Source organism: Morus notabilis, unplaced genomic scaffold, assembly GCF_000414095.1.
Source record: "Morus notabilis unplaced genomic scaffold, ASM41409v2 Scaffold235, whole genome shotgun sequence".
Taxonomy (NCBI): Eukaryota; Viridiplantae; Streptophyta; class Magnoliopsida; order Rosales; family Moraceae; genus Morus; species Morus notabilis.
The window spans coordinates 504,368-526,973 of record NW_010360036.1 but is presented as its reverse complement, the minus strand read 5'-3'; the positions used below and the strand labels follow the sequence as shown (position 1 = coordinate 526,973).

Genomic DNA, 22,606 nt, shown 5'->3' with positions numbered 1-22,606 from the left:
CTCAATCAGTTCGGTTTAATTTTAATGGTCAACCGAAAGACTTTTAAATATTTTTACAATATTTTTAAAAACATTTTGTTTCAAGTATTTTTACAAAATTAGTAGTAGATAGAGTAACTTTTAAGTATTTTTACAGTATTTTAATCGAAAGACTAGTAGATGGAGTATTACTTTTAAGTATTTTAAAATATTTTTAAAAATATTTTTTATGGCAATTTATATTTTTAGTTCGGTTAACTGACCGAAATCTAAAACATGAAATCGAAACCGAATTGAGATACTAAGGCTTCGTTCACTTTGTGGATTTGAGTTTTCAATTCGAGCTGAGATGTACTATTTTCTGAGAGTTTTTCACTGTAGCAGAAAAAAGTTAGATGTGACATTTTCTGAGAGATTTTTACTATAGAAACCTAAAATTGAAAACTCAAATTGGTGAAATGAACGAAACATGAGTCTTAATTGACCACCACCGTTCAATCGTGACATAACACCTACTTTTTTAGTCAGTTTCGGTCGGTTGTTATCGGTCTCACTCAGTTGGCTCTTTTTTTGTACAACTCAATCCGCAAGAAAGTCATTTATAATATTTCAAGTCATTTATAATATTTCAAGGTGAAAGGAAATATAAACGACATTTATTTCATTTTACGGTTCAAACCTTTGTCGTCCCGACGAAAATCGTCTGACTCCTAATAAACGGCATGGTGTTTGTTCTTCAGGTCAAGTAACATGTCCTTGTGTCGTTTTAGAAGACGTGACAGGCTCAAGGCAAACCGCCGGGTCGGTGCTTTTTTTTTTTGGTAAGTCATTTTTCATCTTATTAGCGGGTCCTTAATTTACGCGGTGAAATAAAATAAGTTTTTTCTGATTTCTTGTAAAACAATCACATGTGAAGCTGTTATGCAATTTTTTTTATGAGAAAAGTTGTTATGTAATTAGAAGCATAAAAAATTTGGAAAATAAAGCATTTAATAATTGACAAATCAAAAATTGTGATTGTGCGGCGGTCCAAGTCCAACTGTCACACTTAAATGTTAACCCAACTTTTTATGCGTTTAATTGTAATAGAGACTATTGGTGGCCATTGGTGACAGTTCTATTATTGCTGACTATTAGCATGACGTTACTCATTTTTTACTTTTGTCGAATCAGATGGGCCTTATTTTAACTTGAAAGATTTCCCTCTTTTTTTTTACCCTTTTTTCTCTTTATTCCTAAATGGAACCCTATTCGGGTGCATAAGCTTTAAAATTCAATGGGTTATATCGGGCGCGTTTAGAATTTTTTTAAAATAATTTTATTTTTTATATAAAAATAAAAATAAAAATATTTTTAATCTCAGACAGAAATTATTTTTAAAAATACATTTAGTAATTTTATTAAGAGATTGTTTTCAGTGTAAAAAACTCATTAATGTCTCTCTTTCTCTCTCTCTGCTCGAGAGAGGAGAGAATGAAATAAAAAATGAAAAACGACTAAAAGTCATTTTTTATTTCTCTCATTTTACACTAACCCAAAAAATCATTTTTATTTCTTTTTCTGTCTTTATTGCGTCAAACACCGTTTTAAAAACGTTTTTTTTTTTTTAAAAAAACGTAAAAAATAAAAACATGATCAATTCTAAACACGGTCATTGTCTTCAATATTTAAATCAGGTGCCATCTGGGTAATTTCCTCTAGCAATTTCAAAATTTTCTTGCCCAGTCCATTCAAATACAAGATCAAAGACCGATCAGTCAATTCAAAATTTCCAAGTTAAAGACTTAAAACTAATTACTCCGTTTCCTTACTCAAATTTCAAATCCACCTAATTGCTCCTGCACTATCCCTCTAGAAAAATCAACGGAAAAATTATAATGCTTATTACTTCTATTAAATAAGTATATTTTATTCTCCTATTTTTTTATATAAATATAATTTTAATGCGATCTAACGACCGCAAACTGTATCGATATAGAATCGTACGTGTAAGAACAGAGAGCAAATCTTTCCATTAATAGACTTTTTATTTAATGGACACAGTGGCATACAAGTAATTTTCAGGAGTTCAAACTTAAAAGCCGTTGACAAATTCAGCTAGCTGCTACTTGTACATGTCATCAAACTGCGTGACCGTTTCAGAGATCCTTGGTCAACACGTAATCCAATAAAAGCCCACCAGCAAAAAGCCTCCGCCTAACTCCAGGCAAAAAACTCTATGATCCCAAAATCGCTATAAATACTGGTCACACTTTATAAACTCTATACCGCCACAAGTTATAATAACCACCTTCAAAGCTCCTCTATCGAATAAATACATTTTCTCAGCTTAAAAGGGGGAAAAAAAAAAGAAGCCAAAACCACAAAACTAAAGAGGTATATTTCAAAAGATGAATTTCCTAAAGAAAAGCACCCTCTTGATTGTTGTTTTTGTTGTCACTCTGGCCTTTTTGAGCCAAACAGGGGTCGAAGCAAGCAGGGTTCTATCCGAGAACTTCACAAGGGCTAATCACATCCAGACGTACTCTTCATCGGTGTATGAGAAGGCCAAGTTTACCATGTCGTGCTGGCTCGAGCGGCTAGCCTCGGGTCCCAGCCCCAGAGGCCCTGGTCACTAGTGGATGTTTAGTTCATGTATTCAGAATTATGATTCATGACTATTCTCATTTTACGTGTATTTTTTGTGAGAGAAAATCACTGTAGAGAATTATGAATCATAATTCAGAATCATTGACGAATACAGAAAACAAACGTCACGTCTGCAAGATAGTTTGAAGGTTACAAAAGTGACCTATCCCTCCGCTCATACAAAGCAAACTCTAAAGCAATCATATAAGATACATGTTGTATTTTCATCTTTATTTTTTCCCTTTTTTTTTTGTTTTTTTTTTGTAATAATTAGGATGGCTATAAGATGTTGTATATTGGATCACACATGTGCAGCAAATACTGCAAATAAAAAATAAGATTCTTTTGTTCAGATAGACAAGACTTGTAATGATGGTACTCATGATTATCGCAGTTCCTACATTTCACTTGACAGTGGTACTTTTAGCCTCTTTGATCGTTTCCAATTGTTTCCTTGTTATGTAACATGTAATATGCATGCATGACGGACAAACAATACGACTTTAATTAATACTGCTCTAATAACTTTTTTTCCCCTTTTTATAGGAAATAATAATGCGCTTGCTATTGGATTTATAACATTATATAATGATCCGTTTATTTTACTAGTTCGAATTACGATACAAATTTTATTTTTTTTTTTTACGATATTTTCTCTTATAAAAATTTAAATTCAACATTTTTTTCTGTTACAGTATTTTCTCTTACATGAATTCACCTTTTAAGCTCAAATTCACTACTCAGACAAACAAAACGAATGAAACCACTACTTTAAATAGTTTATTTAGCACTATTTTCAACTCGAACAAACAAAACGAATGAGACTATTACTTTGAATAGTTTTATTTAGCACTATCAGCGCTAAACACCATGACTCGTATTGTATAGGTTCCACATGTGAAATCCAAACCAATTTGTGAGAAGTAGTAAACACTGATGACGTTATTCATTTATTCTTCTTGTCTGTGTCTTTCATGCTTTCGATTTTTAAAATTGAGCTAGTAGTCAATTTATTACTATTATTTTTTTTTTTGTATGCGCGAACTAAAAAAGTAGCTGAATATTAACATATTTAACGCATGCAAAAGTCAGCCCCACATCGTAAAAATTGTATATATGGAAATGACTGAGTATAGCCTTGCTTGATTCGCAAGGGACTACGTCAAACAGAATTTTAAGATATTATTAATTACCATGTGAAATTCAACTTTTTGACTAAATCAAGATTTTGCTTGAATGGCACACTATTTAACTTGCCACTATTAGTAAATTCCTAATAAGGTCAAATATAAATTAAAGTAAAATATATTCGTTTGACTCAATAGATAGACCTTCAAAGTAAACAAGTTTATGCTACCAAATTCACCCACGAGTTTATGTACAATTCATGTTATAAAATTTATAACAGTGGAAACTTATTTAGAAAGTTATAAAATTTCACACATATAAGATAATGATTAAACAAAAAAAAAAAAAACTATAGTATCTATAATGACGATTGAATAAATGCATCTTAATAGGAAATGAATTGGCTAGTTAGGTTCAATAATGACCTTTATACCCTTGTTGAAGTACAAAAACTGGAAGGGAGGCATTTCCTCTCTATATATATCTAATAGATAGAGGAATAAATTCAAAAAAAAAAAAATAGATAGAGGAATTATTCAGTACACTTGGTGTACCACGTCATATTACTTATCTGGTATACTCGGCCAATGAGATTGTATCATTTGGTACACCCATCCAATAAGTTTTTCACTTTTTATTTTTCTCTTTCAGTACACCGGGTGTACCACGTCATATTGTTTATGTGGTACACCTGACAAATGAGATTGTATCATTTAGTACACCATCTAATAAGCTTTTCACTTTTATTTTTCTCTTTTCTAATAGGTAATACCTCTTAGGAAAGAGAAAAATAAAAAGTGGGGGGTTTATTAGACGAGTGTACCAAATGATACAATTTCATTAACTTAGTAATAGATAATAGAAATAGATGATAGATACAAACACACAGAGATATCCAAATGTGGTAGGTAGAATTAGTTAGACGAGGTGTGATACAGCTTGTATCCTTCAAATTTAAGTTATCGATATTCTTTAATCAAACAAATAAATATTTATTTTTAGGAATAGAGATTGAATGTGGAAAAATTTATTAGTGTATGATATGTTTGTCTTACTTATTGATTTTGATAGATCCTATAATTCCTAGTTCATTATCATATCTAGCTGCTAACACGCCATTTTGACTTTTCAATGGACGTCTTATACCTTTTAAACACGTGTCCCAATATTCGGAGTTGGAAAATGATAGTTGTATTGAATATTCACAATTTTATGTATATGGAGAAATAGGGTACAAAGTTTTTTTGTAAATTTGTTTTTTTGACGAATTAAAAAAATAGATATTGGAAAACTTCACGTTTATTTCATAGATTACTTACACGTAATTTCCTGTTATAAATTATTGTTCTCTTCAAAGTTTAAATTACAATTTGGGTACGTTAATTATCATATGAATCCATATGTGTTATTTATACTTACAGAGGGAGACAAATCTTTACAACATGCTTATACAGACCAGGGGCTAATACCAAAAAAAAAAAAAAAAAAAAAGAATAAATTGAACCGGAAAAAAGAAAAAGAAGAAAATTCAAAACATGCTTCTGTCTTTGACTTTTATTGTCCCTTTTTTTGGACGGGACTCCTTGATTTTGGAGCTTGGATTGTTTTTCTTTTCCACACAAGGCACATTTTTCAGACAAATATAAGCAAATTAATGTGTACTTTCCTTGACGTTTGAGCCCAATACTCTTTTTGTCTTTCAACATATTGCACTGTAAAAAATAAGAGAGTTTTTTTTTTAATACGTTAACGTATCAGTACGTTAAATTTTTTATTTTTAAATTTATATAAAATTATGTAAAAATTAAAAAATATATAAATTTAATAGTTAAAAAAATTTAATTTATCGATACGTTAAGTGTACTAGATAATTTTCTAAAAATAATTGTAGAACACTTTATAGTTTCTACAATTTTACCACAAATTACTTAAGATGCCGCATACACAAAAATACGCATGTATATCTCTAGTTAAAAAAAAAAAAAACACATATACAGAAAATCAATTCTTGTATGTTTGTAAATTCTTAGAAATGGTATGTTTTGAAATTAAAGATTGGCACAAGGTCAGAAAGTACCCTTTTTTTTTTTATTTAACTATTGATTTCACGACATCACTGACCTATTTTCTTGATTCAAACTTCAATATTTTATCGTGCCAAAGATTATGAAGCAACATATTTACTATTATAGATTATAGATGTGGTAGCATATTAGAATTAACACATATATAATTCTTCTATTATTATAAATAACAATGCTAAAAACCACAAAAATAAAATCACATGGATTGATTTTTCATCTTTAATTTTAAAATAAAATTCAAATTTTCATAAGAGAAAACACTATAAATAAAAAGGTGAAATTGTGATTCAAACTTATAAAAAGAACGTGTTGGGATTTGATTGTCAACTTTGTTTTGATTCTCAGATTTATTGATTGTTTGAGTGATTGGTATTATTTTGAGTGTGATAATTTGATTGATTAGATTGAGATGAGCTAGAGAACTTAAGAATATGCTCTTTTTAAAAATTGTATAAAGTTATTCTTTGTGAAAGTCAAGATTTGCTTCAAGTTGGTAAATTGGCGATTGATGATTTGATTGCTATGGATAAGATTAAGCTGGTTGGACGAATTTCTCTTGTTGCTGAGGATCACGTCGGGGTTCGTGAGGCTTTACATGGAAAGACTTCAAAAATTAACGTGATTAATTTTTCAGATCAAATTTTTGACAGTAATGTTGTAAAAATTGTTGCAATAAGTTTTTGCAACAGTTCGAGTACAGTAGTTTGCTTTGAAGTCATTTGACACCTGTTTTGATTGTCTATTTATCTGAAATCTCAAGGCCCCGTTCATTTCGCTAATTCAAGTTTAGAATTCGAGTTTTGTTACAGTAAAAAGCTTTTAGAAACAGTCACATATAGCTTTTTTACTACAGTAAAAAGCTCTCACATAAAGTCACATCCAATTTGAATTAAAAACTCGAATCAGTGAACTAAATGGGCCCTTGCTTATTTTCTGTACACCTTTTGTAGCAATTTTTTTGAGCAGCTGTGCGTGTGAGATTGGGGTGTGTAATTGTAATTTCATTAATTCTTCGGGAGAGAAATTTTATTGAAGGGATTTAACGTTGTAAATTGAGGGGATCTCGCTGATCAAGTCTGTTAAGAAATTACAGTTCGCATGCGTCTTGTCTTGAGAGGGAGTCTTGGAGAGTCTAAGTCCAATTGAGTTGTAAGTTCGAGTTCTTAGTGGATTGATAATCATTTGGGCGTGACTCCGCGGAATAAGTGGTTACCGAACTGCGATACCAATCTCTTGTACCTATTTTCTATTTTGAGTTCTATATTCATTTGTTGAATTAATTTTTAACAACAAACTTGATAAATAGACTAAACCGATACCAACAGAATGGACCGTTTCCCATCACTCCTAGCAGTTAATTAAGGATAGAAAAAAAAAAAATCCTTTCTCAAAAAAAAAAAAAAAAGTGAGAAAAAGCAATGGAAAAGTCTGGCACATGCTCTGACTTCAAAGAACAAGTTCAACGACAACAATTACATAGTTCATGACTAAGGAAAGAACGTGGAAATGGTCTTCTTCATAGTTTCAACCACTTAGCTTGAATTGACTCCATATCTGTCGGAAAAAGAGAAGCCCAAAAAAAACCAGTAAATCCAAGAACGATATATTTATTTACATATTCAAACTTTATAGCCACCCACGTATTCAAAGTTCAAACTTATGAACTTCTTCTTCTTTATTTTCTTTTTAACTGTTTGTCATTGCTTAGCAAATTTAACTCGGCTACTTGTATTACATGTCAGCTGTGACTCTACCACAAAGTAGTTGCTTGTTCAGCAAGTAAAACCTGACCAATTAGTCATGCACTATGGATGCAATTCAACTCTCTCCATACACATGATTTCATGCTATAAAAACTCTTGGCACCCCACGACATAAGCATTTCTAATATTCTACACACACAAAAATAACACAACTCCCTTTCTCCATTAGAAAAAAAACAAAAGAAATTACCAATTTTCAGAGCTTTTAGAAGAAGATGATGAAGTTGAGCGAAAGGAGCATGGTTTTCATCATCTTGGCCATGTTGATGGTGTCGATCTTGTGCCACGCCGGGCGGGTCGGGGCGATTAGGGTGTTGCCTGAGGCTGGGGACAAGTTCTTCCTGGCGAGATGGCTTCAACGGCTAGATTCAGGGCCTAGTCCCAGTGGCCCTGGTCACTAATATCTCTTTCTACATAAGTGGTCTTTTCATGTTGCAAAAATTCATATATAAACTATATACCTCCAGATTCTTTTCTTTTCTTTGTTTCTTTTGAGTGTATTTTTTTTTTTTTTTTGCAGTCGTACGGACATGAAGGAATCATGTATACATAGAACTGTTGTACGTTAAACAAAATCAAAATTCTTAATTTGTTCAATTAATGAAGTAGTTGTTTCTTTTTGTCTCCTAATTTAATGAATAGTTTATTGACGTATCTATGTCTTGTGCCTCTCTTCTAAAGTTGCTTTAATGAATTTTATGTCCATGATTCCAAGTTCTCTGCTTGTTTTATTAGCTCGGATCATAATCCAGCTAATTGAGATGATCAATAAGTTCTTAAGTTTTTTTTTCTCCCCCTTCAATTGTAGCTAATTCACGTTTACGGTTGTGTAAATAAAGTTATTCTTCATTTACAAACAAGAAAAAGCTTAATTGACGTATTAGTAGTTGATTAATTTATAATCAACTGTATATCATCAAAACTAGTGAATTTGTACCGAATCATGTAAGCCTTATTTGGATAGTTAATTAAAATAGGCTATTTGTTCTTTGTGCCTACTTTTAATATATGCAAGTCATAAATGCGTGTTGATTCCTTCTGTTTTATGGACTGGAAACATACAGACAAAAAGAACAGCTATAAATTAATTTTCATAAAACGACATGAAACGAAAACAAAAATCATTCTTGTCGTGACTTGAAATATTGTCTGAAAAAACAACTAGGTACCCTTCTAACCTTGTAAATTAACTCTTCCCCTAAGCTTGAAATTGGCACCTCAGGCGTGATTTACTAATCCAATATTTCACCATAAATTTTCCCTAATTATGGACCATGATGGGACTTATTCTCACTCACTGTTGAATTAGGAGGTAAAATAGAACTTTTTTTTTTTTGGCGAAATAAAAACAAATAACAGAGAGTTTGGATAACAAAAGTAAATAACGGTGAATTCAGAATTTACCGACAAATCATAGATTTATCGTATGACCAATTTAGTAAATTTGAGATTTATCAAGTAAATCAAGAATTGCCCATGATAAAATTTAATAAATTTAGAATTTATCCAAAATAAAAAAGATCATGCAAGATTTACCTTAACTTCGTACCAACTTTTTCTCATAAAATCTTATATTATATACATTTTGAATCAATATTTGCCTTTTAATTTACAAAATTTTTATTAGTTTTTAGTTCATAAACTCAATTTTCACCCGTACAAATCTTATTTAGAATCCAATATATTGTTTATTAATTTTTTATACGATGTGGGGCGCATAACTCTCATTTTATTATCAATAAATGAAATCATGAGTCACGCACACGACCACTTAAAGCTAGCCATAAATAATGTTTATTAATAAAAATACTAAATATGCTATTTAGTAGTGTAAAAACTCAAAATTAATTTTTTAACTACCATATATTTTATTTTATTTTTTGGGGGGTGGGGAGAAATAGTCATATACTCAATGTACCTGAAATAAGAGGCACTAATAACGCGTCAAAATAGTTTTTCCACGCAACTACAAACTGTCCCTTCTACTTCCTAAATCCTACCTAGTACTAGTCAGGAAAAGCAAGTAATATCACTTACCAACATTAATATATTAGATGGATGAACCTCTCAAATGTGAACGTAAAACGGCTTGTTATTTTAGAGTTTAATTTGAGTATAATTCTTGAGTTAAATTTGAATTATAATTTGAGTTAAACTTGTAACTTGAGTTTGTGTTTAGTTGTGTACATTTGAGTTATGGTTTGAGATAAGAATCTTTTTGAGTTTGTGTTTGAGTGAGTCAAAACTTAAATTTGTATTTAGATAGTATTTTAATAAAAACTCAATGTTGATGAAAAATTTTAATATGGTATATGGGTTGGGTTTTATTCGTCTTTTCGTTGTCAACGCATAGAAAAAAAAATCATCTCAATCAGAATTAAAAGGAAAAAGTTATAGCATTTTTAAGAATTGAAAAAATATTGTTTATTAATTTGAGTTCGAGTTTCTGAACTCGAGTTGAAGGGAAAACTTGAACTCGAGTTTTAGTCCTAAACTCGAATTTAAACTTAAAAGAACATGAACTCGAATAAAATTATAACTCGAGTTACATTTTTTTGAGTTTTTCACTCAAAAGAACAAGCCTAAAAATAAGCATGGTTTCTCAGAAACATCCTTATTCTAAAACAATTCATTTAATCGATAAAGTTGATCAATAAACCATTTCAAACATTTTACCAAATTTACAAAATTTGCAAAATGAGATTGGTTTCTCAAATGTGAACGTAAAACATTCAAAATGAGTATGGTTTCTCAGAAACATCCTTATTCTAAAACAATTCATTTGATCGATAAAGTTGATCAATAAACCTTTTCAAACATTTTACCAAATTAATTTGAAGCTTGTATATATTTGTGCATGAAGTCTTATTAGCACACGCCACACCAAGACTGAAGCGCATGAATTGGCGAGTAAATATATACGACTAATTAGAACTATATATGTAGTTGACTGGGAAAATATGTTGGAAATCTATGTTTAGTGTTACAAAGCAAAACGCCTTTTATTTCAAAGTGTGAAAATTGACGCATTCAAATATTAGGAAAAACACTTGCAAATGGCCAATCCAGTTCTAGGTCAACACGTACGTAAGTCCTTATTATAAAGTCCATCCCAACAGCCCGCCAAAAAGCCCGAAGTCAAACAAAAGACTTTTGGTAATTATGTAGACCCCACATTCCACATAACGCTATAAATACTTCCCAGTACCAAACCTTTTCTTCTCAAACATATTCACAAACAACCTTGGTACTAACATATATACAAAGTTCATCGCTTTCTTTTCACTCGCAAGTTTTTGACAAAACTGATACATAGTTTTCCCAGATATGAATTCCGCAAAGATCACTTCCCTTTTGATCATTTTTGTCCTCGCCGTCGCCGTCTTGAACCTCGTCGGCTCAGCCGAGGCGGGCAGAGTGCTTTCGGAGGATTTTGGCGGTGAAAATCACCTGGAGAAGTACCCTTCTGTTTATGAGAATGCCAAGCAAAGCTTGACATTTTGGCTTCAACGCCTGTCCTCTGGCCCAAGCCCCAGCGGTCCCGGTCACTAAGAGCTGATTAATAATTATAATTATAACACCTCTCAAAGTTATGTAGAAATTACATAGAGATTATTAGTTCTAGTACTTTTTCCTTTTCTTTTTTTTTTCTTTTGTTCTTTTATTCTTATAGATTATTCTTTTGTTCTTAATTTCTTCAGGTCTTCTTGATCATGTATTCTTTTAAAGATATTCTTTTGTTCAATCATACAAATGATTCTTAATAAAAGTCTACTATTGATGAAGTATCATGAAGTGCCCTGATAATCAAGAGTCAAGAGTGACAGCTAACAGCTATAGGAAAATTAGAAATTTGTTATTCATTAACTCTCGTGATACATCTGCTCGAAAAAAATAATAATAATAACCATTGTTTTCATCATCTTATTATTTATGTCATTAAAAAGTATTTTCATAGAATATAAAATGTATCCTGTTAGAAAAAAAAATATATATATTCTATCAAAATATGAAAGATATCATACTAGAACGATAATGATATAAGTGATGCATTTAAAATTGAAAACAGAAATAAAATAGTATTATCTTTATGACATTCTTGAATTTCCCAGAAAAAAGAGTGCTCTTACATGTGGCAAGAAATTAAATGGAATTGTCTCATGGTAAAAGATTAAATTGGGCATATATTATGACAATTTTGATACACTAGTATACATGTGGTGACGCAATTGCGATAAATAACATTTTTCATTTCAAAATGAAATGAGTACGAAATTTTTTTAATTTTTTTTCTTCTCTTAGTTGCAGACGACAATATCGTTTGATCAACCATCGAAGAATTCTCTGTTACTACTTACTGCATTAAATTCTAGCCCAGCCTCCATCTACGAAGTAAAGATCTAAAACCACTTATTGATGTATTTCTCACTTCCGTAAACCAATGTCTAAGGACTTCTTTATTACGTCAAAGAACCCAAGTCAGCCTTATCAAGGTCTAAGGACTTCTTTATTACATGTTAACCAATGGATTCGGATCATACGTTCAATAATCAGTGTCTAAATTAATGCCTAATTGACCAACCAAACACATTAACTCATTTTTTCGCGACTAGAGCAAATAGAATTCCACTTTTCAGCACTTTTGACTAGGGGTGTAAATCGGCCGGGTTCGGCCAAGGTACCCCGTAGGTTTGGGCCGAGCCGATATTGTCAGGCTTAAAGAAAACTGAGCCGTGATACCCCGTAGAGCCCCAAAAGCCGAGATGCAACAACAGCTAGGGTTCGACCCGGCTCGGCTCGGGTAGTTGGCTTGCTTGTCATATGTGCTGTGTCAACTCCAACAGGAAAAGAGAACAAAACGGCCAACTTTTGCAAATCAATATAAACAAGACAATTTACTTTTGACTTTTGAGGAAGAGAGACACAAGAGAAACGAATGGAGTTTTGAGAGGATGATAAGGGGTCTGCTCATGTAAGGAGAAAAATTGATTGAGAAATAAGAGAGAGAATAATAGGAATTTTGATCTTTTGGGGAAGGAGATGGGAGACAAAAGAGGCGATGGCGGCAATGGTAGAGTATATTCATAGGGCTTACAAAATTTTTATTTATTAATGCCTTTTATTTTCAAAAACAACTTTTCTATTGATTAATGCTTTTTATTTTTTTTTCTTTTGAAAATATCTACTGCACATTAAATGATATAATATTCATTTATATACGCTAGAAAACTGAAAAAGTTAAAGATATAAAATTCATTTATATAGCATAGAAAACTAAAAAAGTTGAAAGCATTTTACATTTATTTTGGCCGGGTTCCGGGATATCGAGTATCGTAATCACACCACCGCAAGCTGAGCCGAGAATCTCAGTTTTTATTAATTTGACCCCGATTTAATTTTTATTGCTAGAAAACTCACGAAATTTGGGTGAACTCGGGTTGGGTCGGCCGGGTTTCTCGGGTTATCAGGGATTATGTACACCCCTACTTTTGACATTGGAGGAAATTGAAAAAAATAGAGAATTTATCCTTAAGATTACATGAGTCTGGACTTTTATATCATACTCTTAATAAATATATTTTTATTAGTATAATTATTTAACTAAAAAAGTTATAAATAAAAAATAAAAAATAAAAAATCTAATCCATACACTTTAACATATATTTGTCAAGATGAATCTCTACCACTAAATCTAATGGGCCAAGTCGTAAACCCAATAAGGTCCATTGAATGGCATACCAACTCCAAGTCCAAGATAATACTAGCCAGGGCAAATCCACAACTACCAAAACCCACCAAGCAAGAGCATGTATAAAACTCTTTAGGCTTCCGTGGGAATCAGAACTCAAACTTTTTAATATAATGTTTTCTCTCACGAAAATTTAAATTTAATTTTTTCTATTATAGTATTTTCAATCACATAAATTCACTTATTTCAATTCAAATTCTCAATTTAAATGAGTAAAACAGGGCGCGCGCCCTTAAACATTTGACCTTCACTTCACATGGCATGATGGAACAAAATATCACAAGGTCATTAAGGTCCCGTTCGGTTCGCTAATTCGAGTTTTTAATTCGAGTTGAGATGTGATGTTATATGAGAGCTTTTTACTGTAGTAAAAAGTTAAATGTGACTATTTCTGAGAGCTTTTTACTGTAGTAAAACTTGAATTCTAAACTTAAATTAACGAAATGAACGGGGCCTAAATTCAGGTGAAGCAGTAGTTCGAATGATGGTTTTATACAAAATGACAGTCGTTTTGAGAACGGTGATGGTGTCGTTGGCCATATATGATGAGCCACAACATTATATATAAGAAAGACTAGAAGACAGGAACGTACATTAGACATTATGGTGACCGAGTATTTTGGGCATGCTAATCACTTTTAGACACGTCGACACAGAGCCCCGGACTATCGCAATTTGGCTCCAGAGTATTTTAGACGCCCGTTTAGATCATAGGTTTCAACAAAAAAAAAAATTTAAATAGAAATTTAAATTTTAAGAGAAAAATCTTATAGCAAAAAAGTGTGAACATTAATTGAACCTATGAAACAATCACATAAAGACTTCTGCGATCAAACTTTCTGGCATAAAAAAAATGGTAGTGTAAAGTGTGTGTATATATGTATATATATATATATATATATATTTTTTTTTTTTTACCACCGAAGTTTGGTAGATGCCTCCAATTCTAGCTATAGTTCTAGTCTACTAGAGGCTCGCGGTCACTAGCTCACATAGCATGCAGCGTAATTTTTTAAGAAGTTTGGCTATATATATATATATAGTCTATATATATTATATATATAAGAATTTTAAGAGACGAATGTAAGATGATTCAACTTTTACTCGATGATATGCATGAATTAGTGGGGATGAGATGGCACTTTGTTATGCATACAATGATAGCTAGATAAATTATCATAAAAGTATCTTTTATATATGACATGTTACAAGTAATTAATAACATATAATTTTATTATTATGTTGGTACATATTACTACAGTATATAGCTAGCTGCCTAGCTGCTATGATCAATTAAGATTTCAATTTTCGCATGTTGAGACCGTTTGCCTGTGAACAAATTAACTACTGTTAAGAATCCATGGTAATTATCTGTGAGAGGCATGCGCATAAAAATTGAGAAATGATCAAATCTTCCTATGACTTTACCCATATATACTGAAATTATTATAAATCTTTTTTTTTTTTTTTACATTCGACTCTTCTCATTGTAACTCGATTGATTACAGAGATAAAGTGGACAAATTTGATATGCATCAATTCCATAAGATTGTAGTGTGGTATCTAATATTAAGCTCTAATATACATTGTTCATCATCCACACCACGTTGATTTTCCTAATTTCTCCTCGAAGAAAAACCAATATTTCATATATATATATATTGTATATATATTTATATTTATGTACAATAGTTGTACGTAGTATTTACATGATATTTTGTAAAACATAGAAAGAAGCACTTTTTTTCTTTTCTCGCTTTCTATCTGTCAAATTTTCTGAAATTCTGTTAGTAACTGGATTTCCGTTAGAAAATAATATGTAGCTTTCTACTGTCTGATATAGATATATATATTTTCATATCTGCTTAATTTCTTGTTTCTAAGGCTAAGCTTCATCAACAAAAAGATACACAAACATAAAATATCCTATAAATATGTATTTGTAAATTATGTATTATTCTTCATTTCCTTGTATGCAATTCACAAAGAAGCGCACACAACAACAATAAGATCCAAACATCAGAAGATAGAAATTCAGATAACCTTGAATTTCCTTAAATATTGACTGTATAATATTTGTATGCTTATTAATTATAGTATAATAGTTCTCTAACATATATTCTAGCTAGCAAGTAAGGTTTTCGCCAGGATCAACACCCAATTGGTTACAATACTCAGTGTAGTACTCAATGCGCTTCTGAACGGTGGTGGGGTTACCGCCGTCGCACTCGAGAGCGCCGTTAATTGCACGAATGGTGGCTCCGAAGCCTTCACCGATGACGGGGCGAACATTTTCCATCCAATACCACAAGGCTGTCTTGAAGGAGATGACGGGGTCGTTGGCGACAGTTTCGGGAGAGTTTAAGCCGTCGAATCCAATGCTTTCGCCGGCAGGACCGTAGTTGAAGTTCCAAGATAATTGGATTGGTCCGCGACCGTAGTACTTCTTCTCCGGGTTGCATGGATATTGTGTGTTTGTCTCGTCACAGTAGTCACCTGACGCCCCATTTATCTCTTCTATATAGCAAAAATCTGCAAAAAGATTTTTTGTTAAAAAAAAAAAAAATGAGATCCTATACTTTTATATGTTTAGTTCTTAATTAATTTCAAGAATATCCCCGAATTTTACTATTTAAAGGCCCGTTCTTAATTACAATTCAAATTTTATAGACATTGTATTTTTTCTTATAAAAATTTGAATTTTTATTTAAATTTTCTATTCAAACCTACAAACTAAATATGCCCTAATAATTTTGGTGATTTTCTATAATATTCAATCACATATCTCCACTGAATTATAGAATTTTTATTATGCCTCTGTTCAATGCTAGCTAAATAATAACTATGTCCAGATCACTCAATTAGGAACACAATATTTGACATTTATTAAGAGTTTCTGGACCCAAAGTCGGAGAAATTAATGATTAATCTAACTGATCAAATGCTAGACTTGATTCACTTAGAGGGAAAAAAAGAGAGAGCAAGATAATGAGCTAGTAAAACAACAAAAAGAAATTAAACTAATTTGAGTTGCATCTTATTATTTTTTCTTTTAATTAAAAAAGAGATCAGTGGTGTTCTCATGTCCCTATTCAGCGCTATAAGAGAAATTTACAGAACTATAGGTGGACGAGAAGAGACGACCTAGGAGTTGCATCTCATTGAAAATGAAATTTTTAGGTTCAATTTTGTTTTGTGTATTACGTATATATTAGAAGTGATACAGAATCTTATAAGTTGTATATATATCAGAGGCGTACTATAAGCATATATGTAGCAAATGCATAATCACATATCTATTGTATTTCAAAAATAAGAATCAGATGCGAGACAGAAAGAATATAAAGAGGGAGGTATGAAATCTTACGTCCAGTCTCGTGCGTGACATGGCCAAAGAAGGCTGCAATCTCGCGCTTAGAGTCATCAATGGAACCAACCTGACCAAACTCAGGGTAGGAATTGGCAGCCTCAAGAAAAACCTCTCGCGAGTAGAAGTTCTTGCCAGCGCAGCCGGCATCAGCCTGGTCGATTATGCCGTTGAAGAACTCCGGCGTCACGATGTCCGCCACGGACACATTGTGAGTGCTCGGCGTCAGCGGCTGCGTGTTGCACGGTCCCTCCTGGCACCCCGTCCCGCAGTAGTCGTCGCTTTTACCGCAGTATCCGTACCGGCTGCAGCACTCGTCCGCCGCACACCCGCAGTTTTGTGCCATCAACCGGGGCACGGCCCCGGCGAGAATCGCTAGGACCACAATTAGGGTAGGTGCACAATTATTTCTACTTCTTCTAAGAGGAGCCATTTTATTTTGTGTGATGGGAAATGAAGGTTATGAGTGACCCTTTTTATAGTGAAATAGATGTAAGTGGAATTATAAATTTATATATACGTCAGACATATTATATTGTAGTGTGGATATATATTGATTGGGGCTTGTTAATTCGAAAAGTGAGATTATATTCCATTGTGAAGGCTTCAAGAGGCGTGTGTTTTACGGGTCTAAGGGGTTGACTTTTGACTTTTTGACGTCCTATAACAACTTATTGGTGCATTATAGATGTTGAGGTTATTTAATGGGGAAGAAGAAATCAAAATGTCAACATTGTGGTACGTCCCCTAACAAATGGTAGACCTCAGTGGAGAGGTTCTAGATCAAATGTCTAATGGACATATATAGGAATAGACTAATATGTAAGCGTATCTATATGTATATGTGTATTAGATATATAGATATACACTATGTATGTATATGTGTATGTAAATGGACATATATGTGTAAGTATATCTATATGTATATGTATATGTGTATTATAGATATGTATATTGGTTCATAAATTTATTACATTATTTTCTCTCATAAAAAATAATTTCTGTTTAAAATTTCTATTTAAACTTATGAAATCAGGCCAATAGAATAAGCAAAAAAGTATTGATGCATGGTCTATATTATCACACTAAAATGAAATGTGAATGGAAGAAATAGGATTTCGACTCTTAAGTTTATTAATTAGGCGGAAGAAGCTTCTTTATGGCGAATCTGTTTATAGGGCGTTGAATGTGGATTTTTTATTTTATTTTTTATTTTCTTGAGAGAGAGTATATGGAATTTAATATAAAGAAAAATTTTCTTATGGTGAATATTATGAAAGTATGTACGAGTATTCTTAAGATTTTACACATTGCTATCTTTTTCCAACTTCAAAAAAAAAAAAAAAAAATTGAATAACCTATGTTTTAGTTTTATAATTGACTAGGTTTTTCGTTCATGTTTATCATTTTTCCATCTCTAAATTCATCCCACCCATTTATCTTGAAAAGTCAATTTTTATGAGTGGCATTCATGAATTGGATCTTTTTTTCTCCGCATGCTTGTTCATCTCCATATATACGAATCACCCCATATTAATTACCTTCCTCTGACCAAAGTGTGTGTATATATATATATATTAATTACCTTCCAATCCATTAATGTGTGGAAGGTGTAGAAAATTCTTTACACGCATGTCGGCAAAGTGAAAGTCGGGACAGTTGTCAACCTTTTTCCCAATGATCAATAAATAAGTTGTCGGGTAGAATATCATGTGTGATCAAAATATTTATTGACGTTTAATTAGAGGATTTAAATTATGTGATTTGAATAATTTTTAATTTATATATATTTTTTATGAAAAAAAATATTATAACGAATCACGATTTATAATTTAAATGAGAGAATAAATCTCTCTACTAAACATCCAAGTCTGCACAGCCCAACGCCTGAAAAAAGCTACACATGGCTCTTCCTTGTCAATCGCAAGACATAGATGAAATCAGATAGCAAAATTAACGAAGTCATGTTCTGTATCTATAGTTTGACGTGTAGATTTTATTTTCTCACTTTTTTATTTAAATAATATTATATTATCTTAATAGAGTTTACGTATTAAAGAGAATATAGAGAGGAATAAAGAAAATAAAAAAAAATAATTTTGTTAGTATTTTTCTAAATGACAAAAATAACTTATATTTATTATCTTCCTTTCAAAAAGAAATATTTATTACTTAATAATAATTTTTATTACTGGTTATTTTATGATGTTGTATTTGTTATGTCTAATTCAATGATAGGTGAACTTGATACACGGCATTACAAAAAATTATAACATTTTTTACGATGAAAACGGGCATTCCATTATATAAACTACCTTTGGCGTTGTAAATAGACATGAAATTAGAAAAAAAAAAAAAAATCTTGAATTAATCTAAAAGGTCCTCGAATTTTATACTAAATTCCAGTTTGGTCCTTAATATTTAAAAACGTCCCAAAATTAAAATGGATATGTTTTTGGTGTGACAAAGTTGATCTTTCTAACACCTGGCTGATAATAAATGAAGAAAAACAACATCTCACGAAGAAAGGTAGAAGAAGAAGATAAATAACAGTGACTTTGAGGCAAAGTATATAATAAACATCATGGAGTAAAGTGAAATTTCGTGTAAAGCTGGTAAACAAATATTTTGTTTTTAGATTAACCCAAAACGCTATGTTTATCATTTGATGAAAAACGACAACAAGTTATTAAAACGATGTTTTCAAGTTAATGCAAATAACAGAATGCAGTAACCCTACACGTTGTTTATGTTTTTACCTCGCCAATACTGTTTGAAGTTTAAAAGCAAACTACATGCCGTTTTAGGTAAAACAACACAAATAGGAGAGGATTCGCGTCGACGATGTTCAAATTGAACGAAATATGTTAGAGGGGCTCAAGTGAATTTGGACAGCAACAAGGTCCGGAAGCACATGAGCGGTTGGGCTGAACGTGAGGCCCAAGAAGGGGAAGCCCAGGAGAACATTCAGGGTGAAACGACTGAGGAAGAGGGTCGTTTTGCAGCTGATGTCAACGGAGAGACCAAAGGAAGCGAGGAGGGGGAGGAAGGCAGATCTGGCAAGTCCCGTGTGACCAGGAAGCGCGTGAGGTCGCGTTGGCTTCGAGATTTCGTGATGGCAGAGCAGCGTTGAGCGATTTGCGGAAGTCCTTAGCACCATGACCGTTTTCTGTTTTGTTATTTTCCTATTTTCGAGTATTTTGTAAGAATCGACTATATAATGTAATGGGCTGTAATTTGTTGAGGATGTTGAATGAAGAGAAACCCATTTTGCGGAGTTTAGCACTGACTCGAAGAGTGCAAATCCTACTAATTTTAGTATCAAAATACAACAACCAGTTTATAAAATAAAAAATATGGGAGTCATTAAGGGCCTGTTTAGATCGCTGATTTGAGTTGAAAGATGATTTTATGTGAGAGATTTTTACTGTATTAAAAAAGTTAAATGTGACAGTTTCTTAGAGCTTTTTACTGTAGTAAAACTCAAATTTTAAACTCGAATCGGTGAAATAAACGGGGCTTAAATTCAAAATGACATGTTCTTTACAATTCAGCTCAAATTACATGAAGGAAAATAGAAAATGTCGTTTTACTTGTTTAGGTAAAAACGGCGTGTCATTGGATAAGGTAAAATAAAAAAAAATAAAAAAATAAAAAAACACAGGCTTACGGTCAACATCCATCTGGAAAAAACATACGACGTATAAGACACTATTAACAACATCTATACCAGATACGACACGTCCACTAAACGACATACGACATCTAGTTCAAGTTAAACAGTGCACGACATGATGAACAAAGACACAGCATACGACGTCTAGTTCAGGTTAAACAATGCAAACGACATACAACGTGCGGTTTAGTAAAATAATATGGTTGTTTATACTTCACAGTACTTGTTCACCACCAAGAGGATATAACGACGTGTAGCTATGGAGGAAAAGTGATACCAAACGTCATAAGGCATGGCATTTAACAAGACGAGTAGACGACAGTACATTAGAAGTCTTCAATATGAGATGACATGAAGCAAATAATTACTTATGCCCCGTTTATTTCACTTATTCGAGTTTAGAATTCGAGTTTTGCTATAGTAAAAAGCTCTCAGAAACAATCACATCTAACTTTTTTACTACAGTAAAAAACTCTCATATAAAATCATATCTCAACTCGAATTAAAAACTTAAATTAACGAACTAAACGGGCCTGATCGTTTAATGAAGTGAGTCAGCGTCATTCGTTAATATGAAGTGCAATATTGAATGCGTTTGGAATTCGTTTCAAAATGATTTTATTTTTTATATGAAAATAAAAATGAAAATGTTTTTAATTTTAGACAAAAATCATTTTTAAAAATACGTTTGATAGTTTTATCAAGAGATTATTTTCAGTATAAAAAAATTCGTTAATGTCTTTTTCTCTCTCTTTGTGCTCGAGAGAGGAGAAAACAGAAACAAAAAATAAAAAACGACTAAAAGTCGTTTTTCATTTCTCTCTCATTTTACACTAAATCAAAAAATTATTTTCATTTTCATTTTTTATTTTTAATTGTGTCAAACGTCATTTCTCTCTATTTTTATTTTTTTTCTTAAAAAACGTGAAAAATAAAAACAAAACAAACTCCAAACAGACATTACAACTTTTTCACGAATAAATTTATATTTAAAACAACGACAACATGAAAATTTGTATTACGATAAAGGAAACCTACATATGGTCTTCAGGTTAAAACGACAAAATGCGGTACCTCCTTTATATTGGCTCGAGACTAAAAAGTACCAAGTTTTATCCAACCAAGTCCAACAACAGGAAAGTCGTTAACTTGAGACGACATGTCGTGTTAAGGAAATATTAGAACATAATATTTATAGGAAATAGGAAAACAATACAAAAAAAGAAAAAAAAAAAAAACCTAGTGATATTCGTTTTCCCGTATATAGGTTGAACGACGTTTTCTCCACGTAATTTTTTTTTTTTTGGTGTATGGATTATCAGAAAGTGATTCAGTTGTCACAATACGACAAAAATAAAATAAAAGAAAATGAAAAAAAAAAACCTCATGTTTCTTTTGAATTTTCAAAAAAAAAAACCCCATGTTATCAACATAAGCAATTTCCATGTGCTTTTTCAGCATTTTCGTACATTTTCTCGGGGATATTTCTTTTTTTTCCGCGAAAACTTGTTGGACACCGCAAGCTAAAGTTCTTTGGTTCGAGTTAAAAAGAGTACAAAGCAAAGGAGACTGACTGCCTAAACCCCACCTCCAACATTCACACCGCCGACCGTACCTCGCTCTCTGTTTTCTGGTTCAAATCTCTCTCTCTCTCTCTCTCCCTCTCTCTCTCTCTCTCTCTCTCTCTATATATATATATAGTCTTCTTCTTCTTCATCGATCGTATCCTTCTGATTTCCAAACTGCTTTCGGACTCGATCTTTCTGTACAGCTCGTCGTAGAAATTTATATTTTTCTAGTTTTTGTTTGTTTGAACTTGGAAATTACACGACTAGCTTTTCTTTAACCCTAAAATTTGGGAGTGCTTAATCTCGTTAGTATTCTTTTCTTTGGAGGGGTTTTTTTTTTTTTTTTATATATAAATAAAATCTTCCTCCTTTCCTGCTCACTTTACCTGAATTCATCGATTATGTATACATATAATGGTTAATCATATTGTTGGGAATCATCAGTGGATTAATTATCAGTCACATTATTTGAGGGATTAAATTAAGGATTGAAACTTCTCCGATTTTATGTGTTTTGTATGATGTTTTCTGTTGGTAATTTTTGTGCATCCTTTCTGTATACAGGAGTTACGCTGATGGCAGAGGAAAAGGTGGACACAACACATGTCCCAACTGAGGAAAATGGGACTGTAGAGCCTTCAAGTGGCAATGAAGATCCTGCTGA

General features: G+C 32.1%; 2 protein-coding genes across 2 annotated transcripts in view; one reads left to right on the top strand and one right to left on the bottom strand.

The window, feature by feature from the left end:
* Window positions 1–15,263: 15,263 nt before the first annotated feature.
* On the bottom strand, window positions 15,264–17,179 carry LOC21401102 (endochitinase EP3). The gene is made up of 2 exons (XM_010095805.2): window positions 16,699–17,179; window positions 15,264–15,863 (listed from the first exon to the last, which is right to left on the bottom strand). Exons 1-2 carry the CDS (start codon window positions 17,129–17,131, stop codon window positions 15,457–15,459), a joined length of 840 nt encoding a protein of 279 aa, XP_010094107.1. The 5' UTR covers window positions 17,132–17,179; the 3' UTR covers window positions 15,264–15,456.
* Window positions 17,180–21,829: 4,650 nt separating this feature from the next.
* LOC21401100 (methionine aminopeptidase 2B) overlaps window positions 21,830–22,606 on the top strand; it is a 4,205-nt gene continuing 3,428 nt past the window's right edge. Inside the window, exons 1-2 of the mRNA XM_024164070.1 lie at window positions 21,830–22,007; window positions 22,507–22,605. Coding sequence (XP_024019838.1) covers window positions 22,518–22,605 — 88 coding nt within the window. The 5' untranslated portion in view covers window positions 21,830–22,007; window positions 22,507–22,517. The remainder of the gene's footprint in view (window positions 22,008–22,506; window position 22,606) is intronic.

Bases quoted from the DNA above. Each gene is read 5' to 3' on its own strand.
- LOC21401102 (XM_010095805.2), bottom strand. From the start codon at position 17,131: ATGGCTCCTCTTAGAAGAAGTAGAAATAATTGTGCACCTACCCTAATT. The intron at 15,864-16,698 runs GTAAGATTTCAT...ATCTTTTTGCAG, and splicing joins TGTCACGCACGAGACTGGAC to ATTTTTGCTATATAGAAGAG.